Source organism: Squalius cephalus (genome assembly GCF_949319135.1).
Source record: "Squalius cephalus genome assembly, chromosome: 2".
Classification (NCBI taxonomy): domain Eukaryota; kingdom Metazoa; phylum Chordata; class Actinopteri; order Cypriniformes; family Leuciscidae; genus Squalius; species Squalius cephalus.
In genome coordinates this window covers 33,776,532-33,800,098 of record NC_137123.1, presented here as the reverse complement: position 1 = coordinate 33,800,098, position 23,567 = coordinate 33,776,532, and the positions used below count along the sequence as shown (strand labels likewise).

The 23,567-nt window shown below is 36.8% G+C and overlaps 1 protein-coding gene across 4 annotated transcripts in view; it reads right to left on the bottom strand.

Moving 5' to 3' along the window:
• Positions 1-519: 519 nt before the first annotated feature.
• dachc (dachshund c) overlaps positions 520-23,567 on the bottom strand; it is a 53,592-nt gene continuing 30,544 nt past the window's right edge. For 2 of the 4 annotated variants that reach the window (XM_079851791.1, XM_079851793.1), the window contains 8 exons: positions 18,710-18,882; positions 17,488-17,656; positions 16,255-16,389; positions 7,773-7,918; positions 7,505-7,652; positions 2,517-2,660; positions 1,797-1,865; positions 520-1,174 (listed from right to left, as the gene is read on the bottom strand). In XM_079851791.1, coding sequence (XP_079707917.1) covers positions 1,137-1,174; positions 1,797-1,865; positions 2,517-2,660; positions 7,505-7,652; positions 7,773-7,918; positions 16,255-16,389; positions 17,488-17,656; positions 18,710-18,882 — 1,022 coding nt within the window. In that variant the 3' untranslated portion in view covers positions 520-1,136. The remainder of the gene's footprint in view (positions 1,175-1,796; positions 1,866-2,516; positions 2,661-7,504; positions 7,653-7,772; positions 7,919-16,254; positions 16,390-17,487; positions 17,657-18,709; positions 18,883-23,567) is intronic. The other 2 variants (XM_079851792.1, XM_079851794.1) reach the window with 1 other exon arrangement.

Sequence of the window (23,567 nt, the reverse complement as noted above, 5' to 3'; positions counted from 1 at the left end):
TCTTAAAAGTAAAATAAAAAAAATAAAAAGTCAAGTAAAAAAAAAAAAAAAAAATAGAATCAAATAAAAATAATAAAATAAAATAATGAAGCATTATGAATTTTTACCAGAGGTAAACAAGAACAAGTGTGTCTTTATGTCTTGGAAGTAAAATAAAATAAATCAAGAGTAAAATAGATTTAAAAAAAAAAACAATTTAAATAAATAATAAACAAAACAAAACGATGCATTGCATGCTTTACCAGTGGTAAACAAAAACAAAAGTGGTAGGGTATACTTCAATCTAGTTGCATTTGACTACTTTGATTTTGTGTTGCTGTAGTCACAAAACAAGTATCAGTCAGTCAGTGTTTTGAAACGTCTCCCTTGTAAAGCATGTGGGAAAAATCTTTATTGTATTCCAGATGGACAGGACAGAAGTAACGACATGCCAGCATGCTCTCCATGTCGGGTAGGATAATAAACGGCAACTGAACAAAAAATAACTCTACAGCGTACAGTGCACAGTAGCATGTCTACACTTTTATGTACATATTTGATGATTCGAGACATTTCTGCTATGATTCCATGTACAACAATGACAAAAAAAATCTGGACATCTATACCTTCTTTTTGAAATAACAGACAGATACACAGTACGCATTTAAATGCAGTGTTTATATTTGATAAATAACTAAATAAATTGAAATCTCTCTTCGGACACCTCCCTTGAGGAAAGGATGCTTTGAAGTTGACTTAAAATGTGAAATGATAGAAGGGCATTAAATGGCAAAGTTTGATTTGAATATTTAATCTGTCAATGTAGTCAAGCAGATTTAAATGCTTTATAAAATGTTTTTAATTTCTCAGTGTTGCGAAAAGTCCCTTAGAAACATGGTTATCCAAGGTCCATGGTAATTCTTCTCTGCCATCTGATGATGATAGTTTGGCTCACACTTCATTCTACTGAATGCTGACTTTCAATGGCCATAATAATCTTGTCAAGTCCTTGTGCTGCAACACACTGACAACAGCCTATAACATTGCCTCATTGTCTTCCATCAGTCCTCCAGCAGAATTGCAGACGTTATTTACCAGGCAATTGACTACAGTCTCTTCTATACAGTATGAATGCATTTACTCCTTGTCTTCATTCTTCAGTACATCATTGTGGACTTTAGAAAGAGCCTTCCATCTGTGAAGAAAAAAAGAAAAAAAAAATTGGTGTGAATGAAGCTTGGCTGATGTTGCAAGCAGCATATAATGAACAGACTAATCCATAATGTTCTAACGTGCGGACTGAGAGGGAGATGAAAGGATTGTTAAAGGAGAAGATGCAGCATTTGAATAAATGTCAAAGAAAATAAAAAAAGAGCCCTTCCCTTCCTTTCCTCTTAACCTAGACAAAAAGAGAAAGCAAACCCTTTGAAAGATTAATTACGACACGTAGATTATGTAAATTATGCCCATGCAAATATTTCATGAGGACAATTAAGGGACCATTAATTACAGCTCCTCTTTTTGTCTTTATTCTTTCTTTCTTTCTTTCCTTTTTTTTTCTTCTTTTTGCGTCAGTGGCATTTAATTTCATTTCACTGTCAATATTTTACATGTTTAATATTCGAACAAAGGCTTGTGATACATCGTTGTTCTGTCTACATACTATAAATATATATATACACACACACACACAGTATATGTGTTCTGTTTCTTTCAAGACTGAACATTACAGGAGAACGAGACATTTAAATACAGATCCATAAAGAAACAATGCAACAGAACATGGACAGATTAAATGTCCATTCAGAAATCTGTACCTTGTATTGTTCTGTCAGTGTCTGTTTTGCTGCTGTTATGGTTTGTTTCCATTTCATGTTGAGGAGGGTCTGTTAACATGAAAACAGTTATCAATGCTGCTACAAATTATTTGCCACAATAAAACACATTTTAAAGTGTACAATACTGCTGGCATAGCAGCAATTGTACTTGACATGGTGATGTAGCAGATAGGGCAGACCTGGAATAATTGTAACTATAATTATATTATAATTCCCTTACAATTGATGCAGTGGTGCAACAAAAATCACAGTTAATTGTATTTTTTAACACAGACATCAACATTCAGCATGCAAAACACAACAAGGGTAAATTATATTAATTTTAATAAGACTCTGACCGTTACAAAACAATTTGCTGTCTTTGTTGTGCTACTACTGACACAAGACAAATAAAATTGGCAAATAAAGCCAAAACTTGAAATTTAGTCATTCTGAGTAGCTATAAAGAACTACACTAAGAATTTGTCAGTACAATGTACTATTGCTATTTCACTTAACTTAGTTTTTTTTTTAAGCAAACTGCATGTTTTTTTTAAGGCTACCTAATTAGGCTTTACAGTGTATTCTTTTCAGTCTTGGTTGTGTGGTCATGCCTTTTTAAATGGCAGTGACACCATAAGGATTTCATTTCAACATGCAGACAATTGTCAGTACAAAATTGATTTAAGCATTAGCATTTTGGCAGATGAGCATTCTAACCGTTTTGAATAGGTGATCTCTCACTGGAGGCCGTCCTCTGCAGCGTCTGCTCGGCCTGGTCTCTTCTCTTAGACTCGACCTCCAAAGCCTCCTGCAATTTTCTCTTGGTCTTCTTCTCTTTCTTCAGTCGCTTCTGGATCAGTGCTAAGAAAAGCACAGGGAAAATTAGTTCCTGATAGGAATGCACTACTGCTAAAACGTTTGGGATCGGTAACATCTTTAAATGTTTTTGAAAGAAGCCTTTATGCTCAGCGAAAATGCAGAAAACAAAGTAATACTGTGAAATATTATTGAAATTTTATAAATATTTCATGAAACTCTAGATGGTGCAGCCTGATAGGTTCTTAACTCAACCTGCTTGGCACAGCTGATTGGTCCCTGCTGTATCAGCAGCCAATGAGCACACTGCTCAACCTGACTTGGTCAGCGCAGAGTCCTGCACGGGTCCAGTTTGGTAAACCCGCACCCGCAGTACTTAACAGAACACCCGGCCCATTATCCGACAGCAGCACTACTTTAATTTCGTACCCGACCCCACCTATTTGACATAAAGACCGCGACCCAAACTGCCCCCGCATTAAATCTGAATCAGGGAGACAAAAATTATTAATTTTCTCATGTAACACAAGCAATCAAACCAACATTAGGCATCCTGAGTTCATACATTTAAGAAAAATATACACACAACCCAACATGGTGATGATTAAAAGAAAAAAAAAAAGATGTGCATCCATCATGTAAACAATACAAAACTTTTGCCTACCTCATGTGAGCAGCTTGTCCATACAGGATATTTTGAACAAATGTACATACAGTACATCACACCATAGGCTATACAGACACTTCGAGGTCTCCATAAATTAAAAGAACATATAGCCAAATATGAGCCTTTACTGTCATTATAATATCGGGAATATTTTGGCGGATTCACTCTGCATTTAAATGCGGTTGTCTCTCCTAAAACTCTGCAGTGTAAACTACATGGCCGTTGGTCCTCTTAGAAGCATGAAAAAAAAAACATTCAAAATGTGAATAGATTATATACAGAAAGAGAGCAAAGAACGCTCCCTTTATAATGACTAAAGCTGTCAATCACTTCAGTTGCAGCACGATTGGCTACAATGCTCAACACTGCAAACCGCGTTGTGATTAGAAAACTTTGACGTGCTTCAGACTACAGAGCTTGAACACAAATAAGCACGGGATCGTTTGAAAGCAGCTGTATATCAGTGGGTACCGAACTGAGTCAAAAGTCTTGCCTATTGGACCCGCAGTCCGCCCGTGCCTTTTGATTCTCGACCCGTACATTCATTGCAAATGACAAAGTAAATATTATTCCAATCATTACATCAAATATTAGTGGTTCACCCGTTGGGTCCCTGCCTGCGTGCAAGACCAACGCTATCTCACGACCAATTCGTACGAATTCGAACGAGTGATAAAAAGTTGGCTAATTCGTACGAATTCGTACGACCTCACTCGTACGAATTTGTACGATTTGTCTAAACCCACGTGATGGGTAGGTTTAGGGGCGGGTTCAGGGGTAGGTCATTCGTATGAATTCATACGAATTGGGCAATTCGTACAATATGTATGATTTAGCAAAAATCGTACTAATTCATACGAGTGAAGTCGTATGTATTCGTACGAATTAGCAACCTCGTAGAATTTGTACGAATTGCCATGAGATCAGGCTGGCAAGACTCTGGGTTAGCGTTTGCTTTAGCAATTTGCAGCACGCTTTCAGAAACCCTCCGCCTTCCCCAGCTCCACCTAGATCTTCTGGGGGTAATTCATGTATGCTATACTGTACAGCAGCAGCATGTCTTGCTTGCTCACAGCAGCATGTCATGTATTGGCAATAGCAAGTCCCGTACTTGCTCTGCAGCAGCATCATAGCAGATCTAGTCCGCCAAGACCAAATATATTCCCACTATCATATCCATTACCATGCTAAACAAAACACTCGGAGAGTCATGACAGAACTTTTTTTTTTTTTATATACATTTTAAAATGTATTTTGTTCCTGTGATAACAAAGCTGAATTTTCAACTTAATAATTCTTTGAAGAATAGAAAGTTCAAAGGAACAGCATTCATTTGAAATATAATTTTTTGTGACAAAAAAAAAAAAAAACAATTTTTTTTTTATATCCGATAATATATCTGATATCTTATGTACCTGCTGTAAAACATTAAACTTTGAAAAATGACTTTGGAAAAACTTTATGCCACTGGATAATAGAAAAATTATTACATCAAATCCCACATCACAGCTAACAGTAATTATAGCAAACCATGAAAAGCTGTTCCACATGCCCTCATTCAGCCTTAAATACTGTGTCTAATATAATGCACATCTAATGTGAAACTAGGCTGGAGCCCAGTGGAACATGTTAATTTTCCAGTTTGCAGTAAGAGCTTAATTCAGACGGCACAGTCAGCAGAAAAAAAAAAAAGAAAGAAAGAACGAAAAAAAAAAGAAAAAAAAAACTGCTTTCTGTCCGATTTCCTCTTTGAGTGATCTAGGACCAACCTTCTTCTTCTTAATCTTTCCTCCGACCACTGAGTATAAAACACAGAAACTGACTCTAAGTCAGTTGGCTGGAGTATAAAGACATCTCTCACTAATGGAAGAACCGGTTGATTTGATGAATTATGCAGGAGATTCATTATCCTCATCAAATGTGATGCGGCGAATATTAACACAGCAATTCTGTTTACGCTGATAATAAATCATTCACACTAATATCATAATATGTACTTGTAATTACAAAGGGTAATTCTCTGTGTCTGTATATGTGTGTGTTTGTTGGTGTGTGTGTGGCAGAAGGAAAGTGCTGAATTTGCAGTAACATGACTAGCTGGAGCACAATGCGGGCGACAGGAGAATACGAGATGAGGGGCTCTCTAATTAAACAACATTCATTAATGGTGCATGTTGCCCTGTCACCTTCTTTAATGATTCCGCCGTTTATGACGGCTGCCTCGGAGGTTTCTGATTTATGTAGACAACGACTGTACGTACATTCTGGAGAACAGAAGATTAAGAGATTAAATTGAGAGTACATTTATTCGTTACGTGAAAGATCAAATGCCGGACAGTTAAATGTGAGAACCTGTTTTACTTGTTTTTGTGATGTGGGCAGAAAACATTACATGCAACTGAAGATAAGCTCTTTTTATAATACACGTACGATTTCAACTGTGAAAGCACAAAGCTCTTTCTCCTATTAAATCCTTATTTTGAGTGGAATCACTTCAACTTCACAAGAGCTTGTCTTGCAGATGTCTTGTCATGCATGATGCACATGCGAACTTGCTGATAGCACATGTATGTTGCCAAGGCACTGCATTCTGTTTTGCACAAACACCCAGCGAACATGTACTGAGTCCATGACAAAGAAAAGGACAAAACATGTGCCAAGTTTTTTTTTCTTTTAAATGCACTCTCTGTATTCACATTTCATATGGTTTGGAAAGCACGTATACCATTGTGAAGAAAAGTTTGAATTATGGACATTTGGAGTTACCATCATTCCTTACACCCCGAATAGATGTGAATGCTCACAACAATTTTGATTTACATTTTAAATATATTTTTCAAGGTATTTTTTTTCTTCAAATATCATGCGATATTAATTCATAAATATTACATTTTTGGGGAGTCACACCAAATTGGATGGTACTATCTAAACTTACTTTGCTTTGTCATAAAAGGTTATCCGTTATTACTCCATTATTAATTTGATAATCTGTTAAATTATCTATTTTAGGAAATATATCAACCTTGAAACAGTCTTGCTCCTCTCTGTGATATATATTCCCATTTTTGTATTTTTGTTTTTTCAGTTTTACACAAACTTTGTCATTGTATATTTAATTACATTTATATGTTTTTCTTAAATAAATAGATTGAAAAAAAAAAAAGATTGATCATTGATGTTTTTAGCTTTAATGCAAAATATAGCAAAAATGTCCCACTGTATATTAAGTGTCTTTAACTACTATGTAATAACATTTAAATTAACCATTTAATACAATGCACTTAATGTGTACATGTTTTTAATTTCTGTAATTACAACTATAATTACACTTGACATTTCCCTTACCCCTTAACCCACCCTTAAACCAAACATGTGCCTAACCTTACCCGTATCACACCTCAATAGCAGTGTTTTGTAATACAACATAACAAGTACATTGTACTAAACATTTTTTATGTATAATATTTATGTACACATATTTTTATGTGAATAGTAGTTAAAGACACTTGAATAGAGTAAAGTGTGACCAAAAAAATCTGCAACAAGTCATCGACCTATATTCCAAACCTTAAAAAAAACAAAAGTCAATCATTGTTTGTTCACCCTCATGTCAATCCAAACCTATATGCTGTTATACATGGCTCTCGCCGACAGTTCAACTACAGTTCATAGTGACCATGACTGTCAAAATGACATAATAAACTATGTATAAGCTATTTTGGTGAACTATTACTTTACTATAAGGTTAATTAGTTAACGTTAATGTATTAACTAACATGAACTAACAATGAGCAATACATTTGTTACAGTGTTTATTAATCTTTATTAATGTTAGTTAATAAAAAGCCAGCTTTTCATTGTTTGTTCATGTTAGTTCAGGGTGCATTAACTTATGTTAACAAATACAACCATTGATTTTAATAATGTATTAGTACATGTTGAAATGAATATTAACTAAGTTTAGATTAATTAATGCTGTGGAAGTATTGTTGATTCTTAGTTCATGTTAACTAATGAACCAGTGTTACCACTATTCCTTTAAACATCAAGGATACAGCTGTCAAATGTCCATCTAACATCTGCAATTAGACATTTAGAATTGTATGGTAGATGGGAAACGGTTTTAAAAAGGTGACAGACCTGACCTGACCAGGATTCGACACAAAAACCCACTTCTTAAACAGAGCATTTTCTGCAGTCTGGTCTCAGATCAGCTATTCACCTCTGTTTTTCTGCTCGACGCAGAGCTGCCTCTCCAGCGTCTCGCGTAGTTCTCTCTCCCTGTACAGCTCCATCTTCAGCTCTGTGCGCTCCAGCTGCACCTGCTTCTCCTGCGTCCGCGCATTATCAATAGCCACCTTTAGCAGACCCTGGAAAAGAGGAAATAGGCTTGACATTTGAGCTATACAGTACACTTATCAGGGTGAATCTTTACTCTAATTTTGTTCAAAATATACTGAAATATATACTTTTTTAATAGCTTTATATACCTGTATGTTGGTGAGGAGGGTTTCTATGGAGGACAGGCCCTCAGGAAAGAGCAGCGGAGCAGGGAATCCTGGGGGTAATGTTGGCCCGGAATGAGACACTCTCTCATAGCTGTCTCGGGACGTGGGGGTGCAAAGGACATTATCTTCTATAACAAGAGAACACGGCACATTAATAACCGTTTTTTTAGCAATACAACTTTTCAAAACTTTTTATTACAAAGAAAGTAAAATAAAACTTTAAATACATTTGTATTATTTTCACCACTGTTCAAGTTTGGGGTCAGTTTGGATGAGCTGATATAAAAGTGACAGTAAAGACATTTAATGTGTACTACACGTAAATATATATATATATTTTTTACTTTCTACTTATCAAAGAATCAGTTTCCACAAACATATTAAGCAGCACAGCTGTTTTCGACATTGATAATAAGAAATGTTTCTTGAGCATCAAATTTCTGAAGGCTCATGTGACACTGAAGACTGGAGTAACAATATTTATATTTACTATAATATTTCACAATATTAGTGTTTAACTGAGCCCCTGAAGGACATGGTGATGGAAAAAAAAAACTGAGATGGGAGGACAAATTCTCTGTACTTTCGCTCACAAAACTTTTGCGTTCTCTGCGAGCAATTGCAGACGTTTTACAAGGTATTGCGAATGAATGCAAAGTTTCTTGTGGAAACGCAAAGCTTTTGCGAGAAAACACAAAAGCATTGAAATATACTGTTTCCTTCCATTTAATATTTTTTGAATTGCCATGTCCCTTCATGTTTATATATATATTTTTTTTAGCAAATAAATGCAGCCTTGATGCGCATAAAGACTTTTTCAAAAGACATTGAAAAATCTCACCGCCCACAAAGTTATAAACAGTAGTAATTGCCTTTCAGAGCCTTTTTTGCTAACAATTGCTATAGGCTATTTATTCAATGTGTAATGTCTTAGTATATTTTTTATTAAATAAATGTTCAATAAAATCTGACAACAGTGACTATAAATTTTAGTTCTTCAGCTCAAAGCATGCAAATAAACAGTTTTTTCTTTATAGGTTAAAAAATGTTCAAAGAAATGTCTTTTAACTGTAAGGTGAGACGGTCATTAAACTGCCATATCAAGCTGTGTTATGATTTCTCCCATCATATTTCTACAAGGGGACCTCCTCCTCCTCCTACATTGTTTCTGATATCGCCGCTGTCATTTTTGTAACTCCAAAAATGCTCCACTTCAGGAAATGGAAAAAACACTGCATTGAGTTGATATTGTGGCTTTATAGTCAGACACTTGCATGTGTGATTATATTATTAACATTTTACCAAAATCAAGCTCAAATGGAGTTACAAGGTTTTTGACCAAAGAATTTCAGACATATATGTTTTGTCCGTCATTAGTGCAGGCAGTAAGTGCATCGTATTACAATTTCATCAACTAACAGGTTATAAAGTTTACTGTAGCTATATGTAGGCTAAACAAGGTTTAGTCACAAGCTCTTTTTAAAAGAGGCTGCTCACTGCAGATCCTATGGGCGGAGCTTGACATCCAGATCCCCCTCGCTAGATGTAATGGGTGGAGCTAGATGGTCCAACCACACCCTATCCCTACCATAATACTATTGCTAAAAAAATCTCCACCCATTAGGTCAAGGTCTAGGTCAAGTTCCACCCATTACATCCAGAGAGGGGGAGCTGGACATCATTTGGCTCTGCAGTGAGCTCCACTTGCTTTTTAATGCTTTCCATTGGTTAGATATTTGCAAAACCCACTGACAGACATGAAGGATGATCAATAGTAATGATTTATTAAAAAAAATTAAAAAAAGGAAGAACAATATGGGGATACAGGGTTTCTGTCTGACCGCAGCAATATTTGGAAACTATGATTCTTTCAAACATCTTTACAAAGAGTCTTCTTTTGCAGAAATCACACTGTGAAATAGCCCACATCTTCATATCCAGCGCTCAGTGTTAAAGCTATGAGTCTTGAGAACAAAATGCTAGTGTCATATGATTCAAGGTCAGTACACATCAGCGCTACTTTGTTTCTAATGCACTGCAAATGTCAGCCCATTCATTTGCTGAGAAAAAGCAATGTCTTCAGTTAAATCTACTTAGTTTCAATAAGACACAACACACTGTTCTGGTTCAGTTTTGTGGTCTAAGGGGAAGTAAATCTCAGTTAACTTATGCCACAGCAGATACTCCCGCTATCTAACGGTTCTACATCTGCTCTCAGGTTTTAGCTGGTCACAGCTGTATTATGACATTCATAAGGCAGATCCTAAGACTGCTGAGATTATCATATGATGTATTATTATGTATTTAGTAAGCAGACTTTTGTATGTATCCCTTGTGACAATACTGTAAAACTCGTCAATGGGTCCTTACCTAACAATCCCATGTCATCAGAAGGCTTAGAACGGAGAAAAACCTGAGAGCACTTAAAGCACAGGAAGAGGCTTTAAGATCCAGAGCACCAATAAATGTTGTTTTTGATCAGGGCCGAAGCCTTGATCTTGTCATTGTCACTCACTTCAAAGAGTTCGCTAATGTATTAGGCCTCCTGCTATCCAGAACTAACAGAAACACCAGTGTCTCGATCAGATCAGACAATTTCATCTTACTCCTCCTCTCATGTCTGCCACTTTACCAATATGATCCTAATCTTGAATGTGCCTTAGTCTAATCTTTATGAATAACACACCATTTAATATTATAATTTTTGATTTTTATCTTAATTTGGTGGAAAATTACAGTCTAAAATTCAGTACTCCATCATTTACATGAACTTTGCTGTATTGATAGTTGGCTATTTACACTACATCTGCACATCATTGCTTTATATAAAGAACATAATATTTAGAGTATTTAACCCTAAATATTATGGAAAAAAAATTTAGTGGTAAAATTAAAACTCTGGCATTACCCGTATTTTACTGTAAACTGGCAGTACAGTTCACACACTGTAACCTGCAACTGTTACATTAAAGAGCAATTTTTACTTGATTTAACCCATTAAAAATGAGTTTTGTTGGTATAAATGAATGTATTTAGACTGATTTAGTGATATTAAATAATATTTTTTACTTGAATAAAACCAGTTACTTAAGATGCCATTTTAAGGTAATATTTGTTTTTTAGTGCAACGATAGTTACCAATGTATTATACTGTATATATAAGCCTGTCAAGATTTTTACATTTTCATATCTACAGCTATGCATGTTTTCTCCAGTAAAACTATTAAACTATTTCTTCAGCCTAGGGCACTATTGTACATATCAAAGCTGTTTTAATACATTTGCACAGTGAGACCAGATGGGCTCTGTTCGTTTTGTAGGGCTGTATTAAAGCATGGGGTTTATGCAGGTATCCATAGTTCTGTAGTGGTAATCTGTGTATGCTAATAAAAAATGTCAGCAGGGAAGCCAGAGAAAGGTGACTTTCTGTTCTAACACAGCTGATCTATTAGCATAATACTGACCTGCCATATGGCGTTGGCATTACAATTATATACTGTAGGGTAGGGCATGGAAGTTCAAAATGATTGTACTACTGTAACAATTGTTTTATAATCAGCAAGACTGCATCAAAAGAAAAACTTGAAATCACTAGGGCTGCCTCACTACAGATTGACAACATAGTCAGCTGGATATTCTACACTGTAATGCTAAACGGTTTTGTTTAATAAATGTGTTGTGGTGTGTTGTAAGTGTTAATGCTCAGGTTGAAAGGTTGCTGGTATGATCCCACCAAAGAGCAAGACACGTGCAATCACCATTGTTCGCTTGACCAAAGCACTTAACTGCAGGTTTCTCCAAAGGGATAGTTCCTTTAATTATTCGCTGCACCATTCTATAGCATTATCATGTGAACTGACTATTGGCCTGGATGTGAGAGTAAATAACACTTTTTTTTTTCTCCAAACAGGTTATGAGTTGCAAATCGGGGTCCCGATTTTGACTAAATAACAAATGAAATGTTCATCTGTTCCTTATACAAAGCTATGGTATAGATTCAAAAGGTTCAATGGATTAAAAAAAGTTGAAAAATTTGGGGTCTGTAAGATTTTTTTAATGTTTTTAAAAGAAGACTCTTATGCTCACCAAGGCTGAATTTATTTTATAAAAAATGCAGTAAAAATAAGAAATATCGTGAAATATGATTGAAATTTATAAAGACTATTTTATAATTATATTTTGCAAAGAAATGTATTGTATTCCTGTAATGGGAAAGCTAATTTTATGCAGCCAATCAATGTTGTGCTGCTTAATATTTTTTGTAAAAACTATGATTTTTTTTTTTCCAGGATTTTTTTTGTTGAATAGAAAGAATAATTTATTTGAAATAGATTTTTTTTTTGTTGTTGTAAAAGTCACTTTTGATTAATTTAACATATCTTAAATTTCTTTAATCGTTTTAAGGTCATTAAACATGAAACAATTACATTTTTTGGGTCTGATTCGACTGAGCCGGTGTGGTGAGGTCATTCACTGCCACGCTTTAGATGATGTCACAGATATATTAAGCAGACATATTAAAGTTTATGAGCTCAACCTCGTCGTCTTTCTCAGTCTTTCGTTCGGTCCATTCTTCGGTCTGTATCTATTTCTTTCTGTATGCTCCATATTCATAATTTAACCCCAAAAAGCATCTCTTCTTTTTTTGTTTTTGAATGACCTTCGCTTTGAAAAATGCATTAAAAAGCTCTGCACAGCTCTTTACCCATACTGTATTTAAAGTATATATAACTCAGGATCCATTTAAACAAGTAGGTGCTCAAAATCTCACCTTCCCCTGCGCCTGATAAGGTCTGATTAGATTTACTCACCCCTCCCTTATCTCTGCGGATTCACTTAGCTGACCAAAGCATCTTAATCTCACACTATCTGATCTTCACATCTTGGCAGAAAGAGAGATGCCTGTGTCACATTCAAGGTGTTTCAAAGAGGAAAAGCAATCGGTCTCCACTGGACATGAGGACGAGGACAATCGGACATGAGCTCTCGCTCACTGTCAGCTCCCCTCACTGCCGATCTACCTCTCTTTGCCAGTCTTCCTCCCTCCCTCTCCTCTCCTCTAGGGTTCCTAAAAGCACGGTGTCTGCTGGAATGTGATTAGTGTCGGCCGCTGGAGCACTCAGCGGGAGGAAGCTTGGTCCGTGCCGCTGAACTACGGTGCCCCGGAGGGACAATCAGTGCTGAGTTAGCACTACTCTCTTTTCTCTTCTCCATCTCTCCCTGTGCCTTCCAATCTGATTGATCCTCCATTGAATTATTATGGTTTGTGCACTTGCTTTCCAGCAAAAAAAAAAAGAAAAAAAAAAATCCTGGCAGCCTCTTAGATCATAAATGCATCTCCTCAACCAAGGTCACTTTTTTCCCCCTCTTGTTGTGGATTCCCTGGGCTAATGAACCCCTACGTCCACTGCAAAAGTCCTCTACAGTCAGCATAAGAGAGCGAGCGGAGAGTGAATGAAGGTTGAAAAGCTCTGAGATGGATAAAGGAATCGTCTTTGAACTCTTCTGTCTTTGACAAGCCATAAAGAAGAGATACAACTTCTGATCTTCCCACTTTTCAGCTCTGCCCCTAAAGATTAATTTCAGGAACATGAAGGTGGAAGTTATCCTTCAGTCTAGTGACTGGTAAAGGTGTCCTGACAGTGACTGGGAGTCTAGAATGAAGTTCTACAAAGGGAGAGCCATTAATTTTTGAAGTTTTAAAAAATAAGCATGCATAAAAAGAGCTCAGCAGGACTGGAGATGTGCCATTTGGCTAACTTCAAAATCAAAACTAGTTAAAGGACAGGACTTTTTTTTTTTAATGAAAGTCAGCTTAACTGTTCAAATTTATGCAGCCTTCTGTGAAATTTATTTTTAAACACAAATGAAGAATATCAGTTAAAAGTACATTTCAAGAAGCATTTGACCCAACTTAAAATGACACACTTCATTCTTTTGTGACAGACTGCATTAATTCCATGCTCGTATTCGATGCCATGATGCCATTTTGATGCAGTCCATTCTCTTAATAACAAGACCAAATTATCATTATGCTTTCAGACAAAAAATTGATATGGTAAAGAGTTCATGATTTGGCTACATGGTGAGCATAACTCCCTTGTACCTTGCTGCTTGATGCCATAACTGCAAAATCTGGTTCCAAAAAGCATCTTTCCGCACTGACAGACATTCTAAAATAGCTGTGAATTCAGAGTAAACTCATTTTTTTGTCAAGTCCTGTGCCAGTCAAACAACTGTCATTGACATATTGACATGCATGGCAATTCAAATGGTTAGTGTTGATTACACCGTTTTTTGCTTTCATCATAGTCTTGATATTTGATGAAAATATCTTTTAAATGTAGCCATTATTTACTTTTAAAAAATGTAAATGCAATTTGCTTTTTGATGCTTCAGTGTCACATGATCCTTCACAATCACTCTAAAATGCTGTTTTGGTGCTTGTGCTGCTTAAAGGGTTAGTTCACCCTCAAATTACATTTCTGTCATTAATTACTCACTCTCATGTCGTTCCAAACCTGTAAGGCATTCGTTCATCTCTGGAACACAAATGAAGATATTTTTTATGAAATCCGAGAGCTTTCTGACCCCCCTACAGACTGCAACATCATAACCAATTTCAAAGCCCAGAAAGGTAGTAAAGACATCATTAAAATAGTTCATGTGACTCCAGTGGTTCGACCTTAATGTTATGAAGTGACGAGAATACGTCTCAGTATTGGCCGGCTCCTGCATCAGCACCACATACATGCGTCGTGGTGCTCACGTGAACAGAGTCAGAGACTCACACAGAAGAGAAGAAATTGTTGAATAAAGTCATTATTTTTGTTTTGTTTTAGCGCACAAAAAGTATTCTCGTCACTTCATAACATTAAGGTTGAACCACTGTAGTGACATGGACTATTTTATCTTCACTACCTTTCTGGTAATAATGTTCCTGTATATAGAGGGGACAGAAAGCTCTCAAATTTCTTTAAAGATATCTTCATTTGTGTTCCAAAGATGAACGAAGGTCTTACGACGGAAACATAACGTTTGGAACGACATGAATAATTAATGACAGAAATTACATTTTTGGGTGAACTAACCCTTTAATATTTTTGTAGAACCCATAATATTCTTTGGTGAATAGAATGTTCAAAACAAAACAGCATTTATTTTAAATTGAATAGTCTATTCCTATCTCTATAAATAGTCTTTACTATCACTTTTGATCAATGCATTCTTGCTGAATAAAAGTATTCATTTATCTCTCACTCACTGTACACACACACAACAACAAAAAAATCGTATTGACCCCAAAGTTTTGAACGGTAGTGTATATAATCCTCTCTAGTCACAGTATACCTCATCATCAATGTCACCACGTTTGATGTAGTGGTATCAGTGGTAAAAATCCTTTGAAATTTGAGGTTTTAGCACCTGTGTGAACTCCATGATTTCATCAAATCCCGACAGGCTGTATTCAGTCACACTAAAGCCCCCTTTTTTCCGATTTCGGGTGCACTGTCTTTTTCTCCTCGGCACAATGAGGAAATTGTGCTGACTACTCGTCCTTGCAAAGTCCTCATTAGCCTAATGAAAGCCTTCAAACGCAGAAACCAAACAAGGGTTCTGGGAGGTTATTAGGAAAATTACACCTCCAGGAGGGCCAGGGTAAGGGAGTTGGTAGAAAGGAGGCGAGGGGGGGGGGGGGGGGGGGTCTTGCTCATTACTTCACGGTCTGCAAATCGCTAACTAATTCAGCCCCACTATCGTGTCATTTCTACCTCTACGGATAATTTTCACAGAATTGTAAATGAGAGTATTCATTGATTTCTCAGAATACGCACATCAAGACTCATGTATGAACAGAAAGGAAATATGCTGAGTATTAAGTGACACATCAGCGGGATCAGCAATCATTTCCTGCAGTCAATCTAAACCATTGCTGATAAATGATCTGCTAAGCTGAAGGAAAAATATTTCAAATGTTTAGGAAAAATGCTTGCGTTTTCCATGACCTTTTTTTTGTGTAATTCAAAACGTGTTTTTTATAGCATTAGAAGAATGGTAAAAGTGCAGTCATTGCTAAACTTTTTGACCTTGTTGAACTGCACAGTAATGAATTTGTTTTTGCATCTGAGATAAGCACTTTTTTACTGATTAAACAATGTGATAACCTAAGTTGTTCACCAGTATTAGACAGAATGCACCCAAGTAATTATTTCCTAATGCATAAATATGGATCAATCATTTATTTTTAAAATAAACAGCTTATACAAGCCACAATAACTGTTTTTTTTTTATTTATTTTTTTATAATGGCAAAAGATAATGTTTGAAAACATGGAAACTACGTAAGCTAAGTGTAGTTACGTCTTGATATTATTTAATTTAGGTGTATTTTAGATCTAGTATCTTGTAGAATGGCTTTCCCTTGCAAATGGTATTCAACACAGAACACACTATTAGCATCTAACCTTTTTCTGTAGAAGGCCTCTTTGTTTCATGGCCTGTGTCATGGGTTGCCAGATCCCCCTCTTTTGGTCCTGGTGGTGCACTTGGAGACAGGCCTAACAAGGCATGGCCAAGAGAAAAACCATTCTGATGTAAATCTAAAGGGAAAGGAGGGGCATATAAACAGATTTTTACAAACAAAGGACATAAATACAAAGACTGATCCTTAAAGCCCAATGTTCTTAAATAGTAGGTATAAAATATACAATTTAGTTAATTTTTTTAAAGAAAGAAATTTATACTTTTATTCAGCAAGTTCACATTACATTGATCAACAGTGACAGTTAAGACATTTTAATGTTCAAAATGTATAATAAGAAATGTTTCCTGAGCACCAAGTCAGCATATCTGAATGATTTCTAAAGGATTATGTGACACTGAAGACTGGAGTAATGATTGACATCACAGGAATAACTTACTTTTTAAAATATATTAAACAGTTTTCACTGTATCTTTGGTCGAATAAATGCAGCCTTAGTCAGCATCAGCATACAACTTCTTTCAAAAACATTAAAATATCTTACCAACCCCAAATGTAGTGTATGATGTTTTAATTCAATAATGAAAGGTTCACTTATATCCAAGATGTGAACATTAAGTATATCTTGTCCTGAACAAGCTTTAAAAACTCGTAACAAGAAGGCAACTAAATAATAGTATAGAAGCAATTTCAAAAGAGTTGAACCTCAGTTTTTTTCAAAAATAGGATTTAAAACACATATTCTGCCCCAAATTATATCATACCACTGATATCTGATATCTTGGGTAAGATTTTTTAATGCGTCTGATGATAGACTGAAAAAAGTAGAGCGCATTATCTGTAATTGCATAGTTTTAGTTCCGGTTAAAGCAATGCACATGAACAGCTCTGATGGCTTTGCTTTTAGTAGATTCTGTGATATCACCTTATTCTTAATTCTAAAAGCACATTTGTAAGGTTATATGTGCAGTTTCACATTATGGTAAGAGCATAGTGCTAAGTGCTCAGGGACCAAACTCAGTGGTGCTAAATTAGTATGTTTGGTTTTAGCCATACGACAGAATAAAAACGTAAAAGTATAAGTAATATTACAGCAAACATGACACCGATGACAACTAAAATCTTGAGTTTATATGCAATGTAGACTTTAGAAAAAGACATAGGAATAAAACGACAAAAGAAAAGAAATGACTTTTATGTGGTGGGGAAGACGTACGTGGCCGGTCAGAAGAGCTCTCTGTGTGGGCAGGAGAGCTGGACACGCTGCTGCTCTGTCTGGAGGATAAGTGGCTAACTGACCTGCGGCCATCGTCCAAAGAGGGGACGGGAGACGGGCTGTCTGGAACTCGCTCCTGATCGTGAACACACACATTAGTCCCCATAATCTGTAATATTTTATAAAACCATAATAAATGCTTAATCATTTCAGAAGAATTTTCTCAGCTGTGACATTAAAAGTTACAGTCTAAGGGATAAAATAATAATAATAATATTTTTTAGGAGAGCTTCACATTGATCTTTTTCATATAATTTTTACATATAAGCTCCAGAACGGCCACAAAAGTAGTTTATACAACTTCACGACACAGTTGTTGTACAAAAAATATTTGAAAAAACTGTTCCATAGAAAAAATTCATTCGCATGTTTTTTTCTTGTGTTTCGTGCAAGCACGTTTGAATTTCCGCAAGAACCAGTGAGGTTAGTCGTCAAGCACGTATGGTTTAGGTGTTGTTTATCATATTTGATGTGCTCTATATATTGTATGTGTATATTTGTGAATCAAAGAAATTTGTTCATCATATAAAGCAACTGTGTCCCTTCTGAACACTCTCAGAAAAAAAGGTACAAAAGCTGTCACTGGGACAGTACCCTTCAAAAGGGTTCTAATATGTACCATTTAGGTACTAATATGTACACGTTTGGTACCAATATGTACCTCTGAGGGACTTAAATGCACTCTTTAGGTACAAAGGTGTACCTTTTGAAAAGGTACTGCCACAGTGACAGCTTTTGTACCTTTTTTTCTGAGAGTGAAGACTAAATCAAGATTAAACTGCTTGATTCATACGGATTACTGTTAAAATGTCTTAATTAATAATATTTTATGTGCTCTATACATTGTATGTGTATATTTGTGAATAAAAGAAATTTGTTCATCATATAAAGCAACCATCAAGATTAAACTGCCTGATTCATACGGATTACTGTTAAAATGTCTTAATGACATTTTCGAAGCTTGAACGTTTAAGTGGATTGTACTTTCAGTGAAGGGACAGAATCTCTCAGCTTTCATGAAAAATATCCTTCATTTGTCTATCGAAGATAAACAAAAACCTTATGGGTTTGGAATGACATGAGCATGAGTGGTTTTCATTTTTGGGCGAACTATCCCTTTAAATCATCTTAGGAACCATATGTATAATTTGTGTCCTTGTACCTTTATAACTGACGTCATCATTCTGGACGGGACACACTTGACCTGAGCAGCAGCTGCCATATTGGCAATGGTGTTGAGATGGTTCATCTGGTTCATCGCCATGGTGACCGAGGCAGGAGGCAGACTGACTGGAATCAAGGGATGTGGCATCATCATGAATGGCAGTTCCAAACCTGTACAGAAAAGCATTGAAACACACACGAAACATAACAATAAATGCTCATTAATCACCCAAAACAGTACATATTTCTGCATAAATGCTCTATTGCAATGCATTAAAACTTAAAAAAAATTGCATTCAAAAAAGCAAGCTCATTAAAATAACATGCTGTACTGACAATTTGAGAATATTAAGAAACACTCATCACACTGAATGGGAAACGATGTAAATAGTTTCAAATTATGATGCTTGACGTTATGAAATCAGTTTCTGCTTTGTTTGAGCTCTTTTTAAAGACATGCCATTATGGCACAGCATGTCTACAAGTATAACTAGAGCTGCTGGAGTCTGCACCTCAAACCAATTAGCTGCTTCTCAGACTGCTGCAAACGTCTTCATACATAACAACCCCATGATAAATTAGACCACACACTCTATTTGTAGAACGACAAGCTACGTGACAGCAAGACTTCAGCACATACGCCTGCTGTGTGACCGGTGTTTTGCTTGTTTTAGTGTGCTGATCCAATCCCTCGCAGCACTCTAACAGTGTTATGCTTTATAGGAATGTGAGCGGATATTCTCCAGAGAGGAATAACAGCAGAAAAAGGAAATGGATCCTCTCACAACTGAACAGGTCAGGGCATAAGGTTACAGTCAGCCACTCTACGGCCGCCTGTACTCCACCGCCACTTTGAAAGTTAAGGATGAAAGAGAGAGAGAGGACATTTCGGCAGTTTCTCTCAAAGACTTTTTCATTTCCCATCAGTCGCCTTAAGAGACGCTCCTGAACTGTGTTGGCCTCGTGGTAATGGATTCACTTGGGTTGATACCCGCGGTAGTAGCGGAGCCGTGGCCGGGAGATGATGAAAAGGAAGGCCAGGAGATGATGAGCCCTTTGGAGGCGATAGTTTTCAAGACCCTCTGCTTTTCAGCCAAATACCAGGCAGCTCTAGGGGGTCAGAGGTCGCCTCTCAGCCACAGAGACTTACAAATGAAAGTTCCACCCGAGTCCCCCTCCCTGTCGTCATGACATTTTTAGTCAGAAACGGAGAGAGACGGAACAGGACGGATAAAAAAACAGATGACACGCAGATCAGTCACGGCGATCGGGCGGCAGAAAGGAAGTGAAAGGGTGATCAAAGAAAGCAATTGAGTGTTGAAGGGATTGATGTATGGATGGAAGGGGGGGATCTGAGCCAAGCGCAAGCACATGCCAAGAACATGCAAGCTGCTCCGTTTTTCTCAGTAGGCCATCACTAATATTCTTAAAGATAAAACGACAGTGCCATCCGCACATTCGCCTTTTCAAGTGGAATTTAAACTGCCATATTATGCTAGAAAATGCTGATAGGAGCAATATCTGGCCTTCTAAGCACATTCGGGAAAGGGCCAAAGTGGCAAGGAAACACTAAACCCCCTCCCCATCCAAAAAGACACTTTTGAATGAGACTGGAACTCGGCCAAATGCATCAACATCCGTCACCCTTCATCCGTATCTCAAGGGGCCGACGTCTCAGCTTCTGTTGCAAAAAGAATAACAATGTGATCCGCTAGCGTCTGCTAACACCACAGTGCCACTGAGGCCCGTTTCTGAAACACATGGTGGCCGATATCACTCACGAAGAGCTTTCAATTTTTATTTACCTAAAACAAAAGATCCCAGGGCTAAAAGAAATTGGAGACGCGCCATTTTAAAATATCCCCCCCGCAGCAGTTGCCATTGTGCGCTTGAGCCCGAGCTATTGTGGGAGTGTCAGTGATTTTGACAGGAAGTTGCAAATTGTATAAATATTTAGCGTTTAATAAAAAAGGAGAAACAAAACAAGCTGAACGCTGAGGAAAGGAAACAAAAGAAGTCTAATGACAGGGCTGGGAAGGAGCCAAGAACTCTGCAGGATAAATCCAAACACAACAGGGATCTTGGTACAAATTTGGGCACAAAACTGTTGCGTAAAATGTCATGGAGAGCAACAAAACAACACAACACCTGGAAAGGATTCAAATGAGAAACAGCAACAAAAAATATACAATGTAGCCTGCTGCTAGAATGAAGTGTGAAGATTTGTGCATGCTGATTATCACATGATATTGTTTGAGCTGAATAAGGAATCTGCTTAAACAATGTCTTTACATGTTTATGATAATGGCGCAGTACATGAATATACTGTAGTACACCATGGTGCCTTGTTACTTTTTACTTCTTACTTAAAATACCATGCTTTTGTATGGGTTGTGAGACCGAACAGATACAGTGTGTTGAATAAACTATACAATCAACCTTATGAAAAGCAGGGAGTTAAATGATTAGTAATTCTGGCCTGTCCTACATCAGAAGTGAGTATTGAACTCAAGAGTGGGCAAGACCCACACCCTGTTACTGTATGATTTTCACCCCAATATAAATAAAAACTTTACATTGTTAATTGTGACACCCATAAAACATTTTGGGTTGGCATTATGGCACAAACATAATAAGCTCAATTTTCTTATTTTGATCTTAATTATGTTTTGAACTGAATTTATTTTCAGTCTCAAACATTTAGCTCAGTGACCCAAGTTAAAGAAACATTATCAAACTTTTTTCTTTATTTATGGCAAATATAAGTTTATTAATAACTATGAGCTAACATTTGGTACTAGATAACCCTTTTTGAGTTCATAGCAATTCAGGATAAATTTGCAGCCCAACAAAGAAAACAATTCTTTTTAAAATGTAAAAGGTTTTGGCCTTATTTTGTACACTTTTCTTAGAAAGTCTTAGAAAGGCATTTTTATATTCCAGTACAATTACTTTACAATCCTCTCCTTTTCCGAAACAGCAACTATTGTTTAAATATTTTTTTGTGCTTTTGCTTATGCAAAATAGCCTACTAATAAAAACTACTTTTAAAAGTTAAATCAACTACACAGAAACGATGCTTCCGATTTCCCAGTGCTACTGGAACCCCCTTCCTCTTTATTGCTACTTTAATGTCAGTCATAAATGTTTCTGCTCATGGGATGTTCTGTAACCCCCTGCAGGTAACACAGCAGTTCCCTTTTCCTCAGGCCAACCTCCCCTGAGACAGAGACCACCGGCAGGTGTGTGTGTGAGAGGAAGAGACGCCAACTTCTGAGAAGCATTTGTTGGCCTGATAGCATCAATCCCAGTGTACACTTCTTTTTCTCACACACTACAACATCTCCAATGAATTATTAATCTAAGATAAGACTATTTGTTTTCTCTCTTTCCCCAATAAAGGCATTAAACGTGTTCTAGCCTGACAGTCGGATATAAAACAGTAGCGATAGGCGAGCTTTCTATTTCCCAGACGAAGGTGCGGCTGCCAGTAAGCAGCTGTGGTCTAGGTGTTTAGTCTGTGCGTTTAGCTCTGGTCTTTGTAGTGGTTAGACACCGTGGAGTAATTTCCACATTCCCGTCAGCAGGGGTTGGGGGAGGGGATTATGGAAAACCGGAAGTCTCGTTTCTCCTTAAGATGAAATTAATGATGCCTCCATGTGCTTACTGTTGAGTTACTTCCCTTATGGAAATAATCACAAAACAAGCAATGGTGAGGCCCTTGAAGGGTTTTGGGGCCTGTCTCGGGAAAAGTTATTGAAGGTGCAAGATATTTTGATGCGCAGATGAAAAAATCTAGGAGGATGTAATCTTCAGTATTTGGCTGCAAAAACAGAGATGATCTTTTTTTTTCTATTGCTGAGACAAGAAATAAATCTGAGCTCTTCATAAAGAATTATTAGATTTGCTTGGAACAAAACTGGCAGTTTGTTGAACTATACGTTCTCCAACACTTCCATTTTCCATAGCTTCCAGTGCTCTAGAGAACATCACTCACACACACACACACACACACACACACACACACACACACACACACACACACACACACTTTTGCCACCCACAGCCACACAAGAGAAGCAGTCGTCCTGACCAGCTGCTTGTGATTACTTGTGTTTACAATGAGCATCGGGCATCTGCTGCATGTAATCCAAAACATACACACCTAGAGTCTGTGAAAAAACCTAACGACACATGTGCACCAAAACAAATACACACAGACTAAAAAACACTGCTAAAGCATACATATTATGTAGACATGTCAATGTGAGTCAATGTTAATATGGACAATTACTTTTTCTTTTCCTTTTTTTAAACAGATTAATACTTGTATTCAGCAAGGATGCATTACATTGATTCAAAGTGACAGTAAAGACTTTTACACACACACACACACATACACACACACACACACACACACACACACACACACACACACACACACACACACACACACACACACACACACACACACAGTGTGTAGTCTTAATTGTATGTGTGGGAATATTGCCAAAAAAACAAAACAAAACAAAAAACACAGCAAAGGAATGAGGATGAAGTATATGATATAACAGAAACAGAAAAAGACCATTATGTTATTGACCCATCTGCCAGCAGGGGCTAACAGGGCCATGTCAAGTCAAGCAGTGATCTCTTGGTCACGAACCTAACAACATAAGCTCAACCAATGGCCTAAGTGTGTGGCAGGAATCACTAGCTCTGATTTTGTACAGAAATTACACACACCTTTTTTGTGCAGGACCAAACATTCTGTACTTTAGCAAATCTTTCAAATGTTTTCTTTCTTCAAGGTGGCCCAACAACTCAATTCAACTCAACAAGGATCTCTTTTGCTC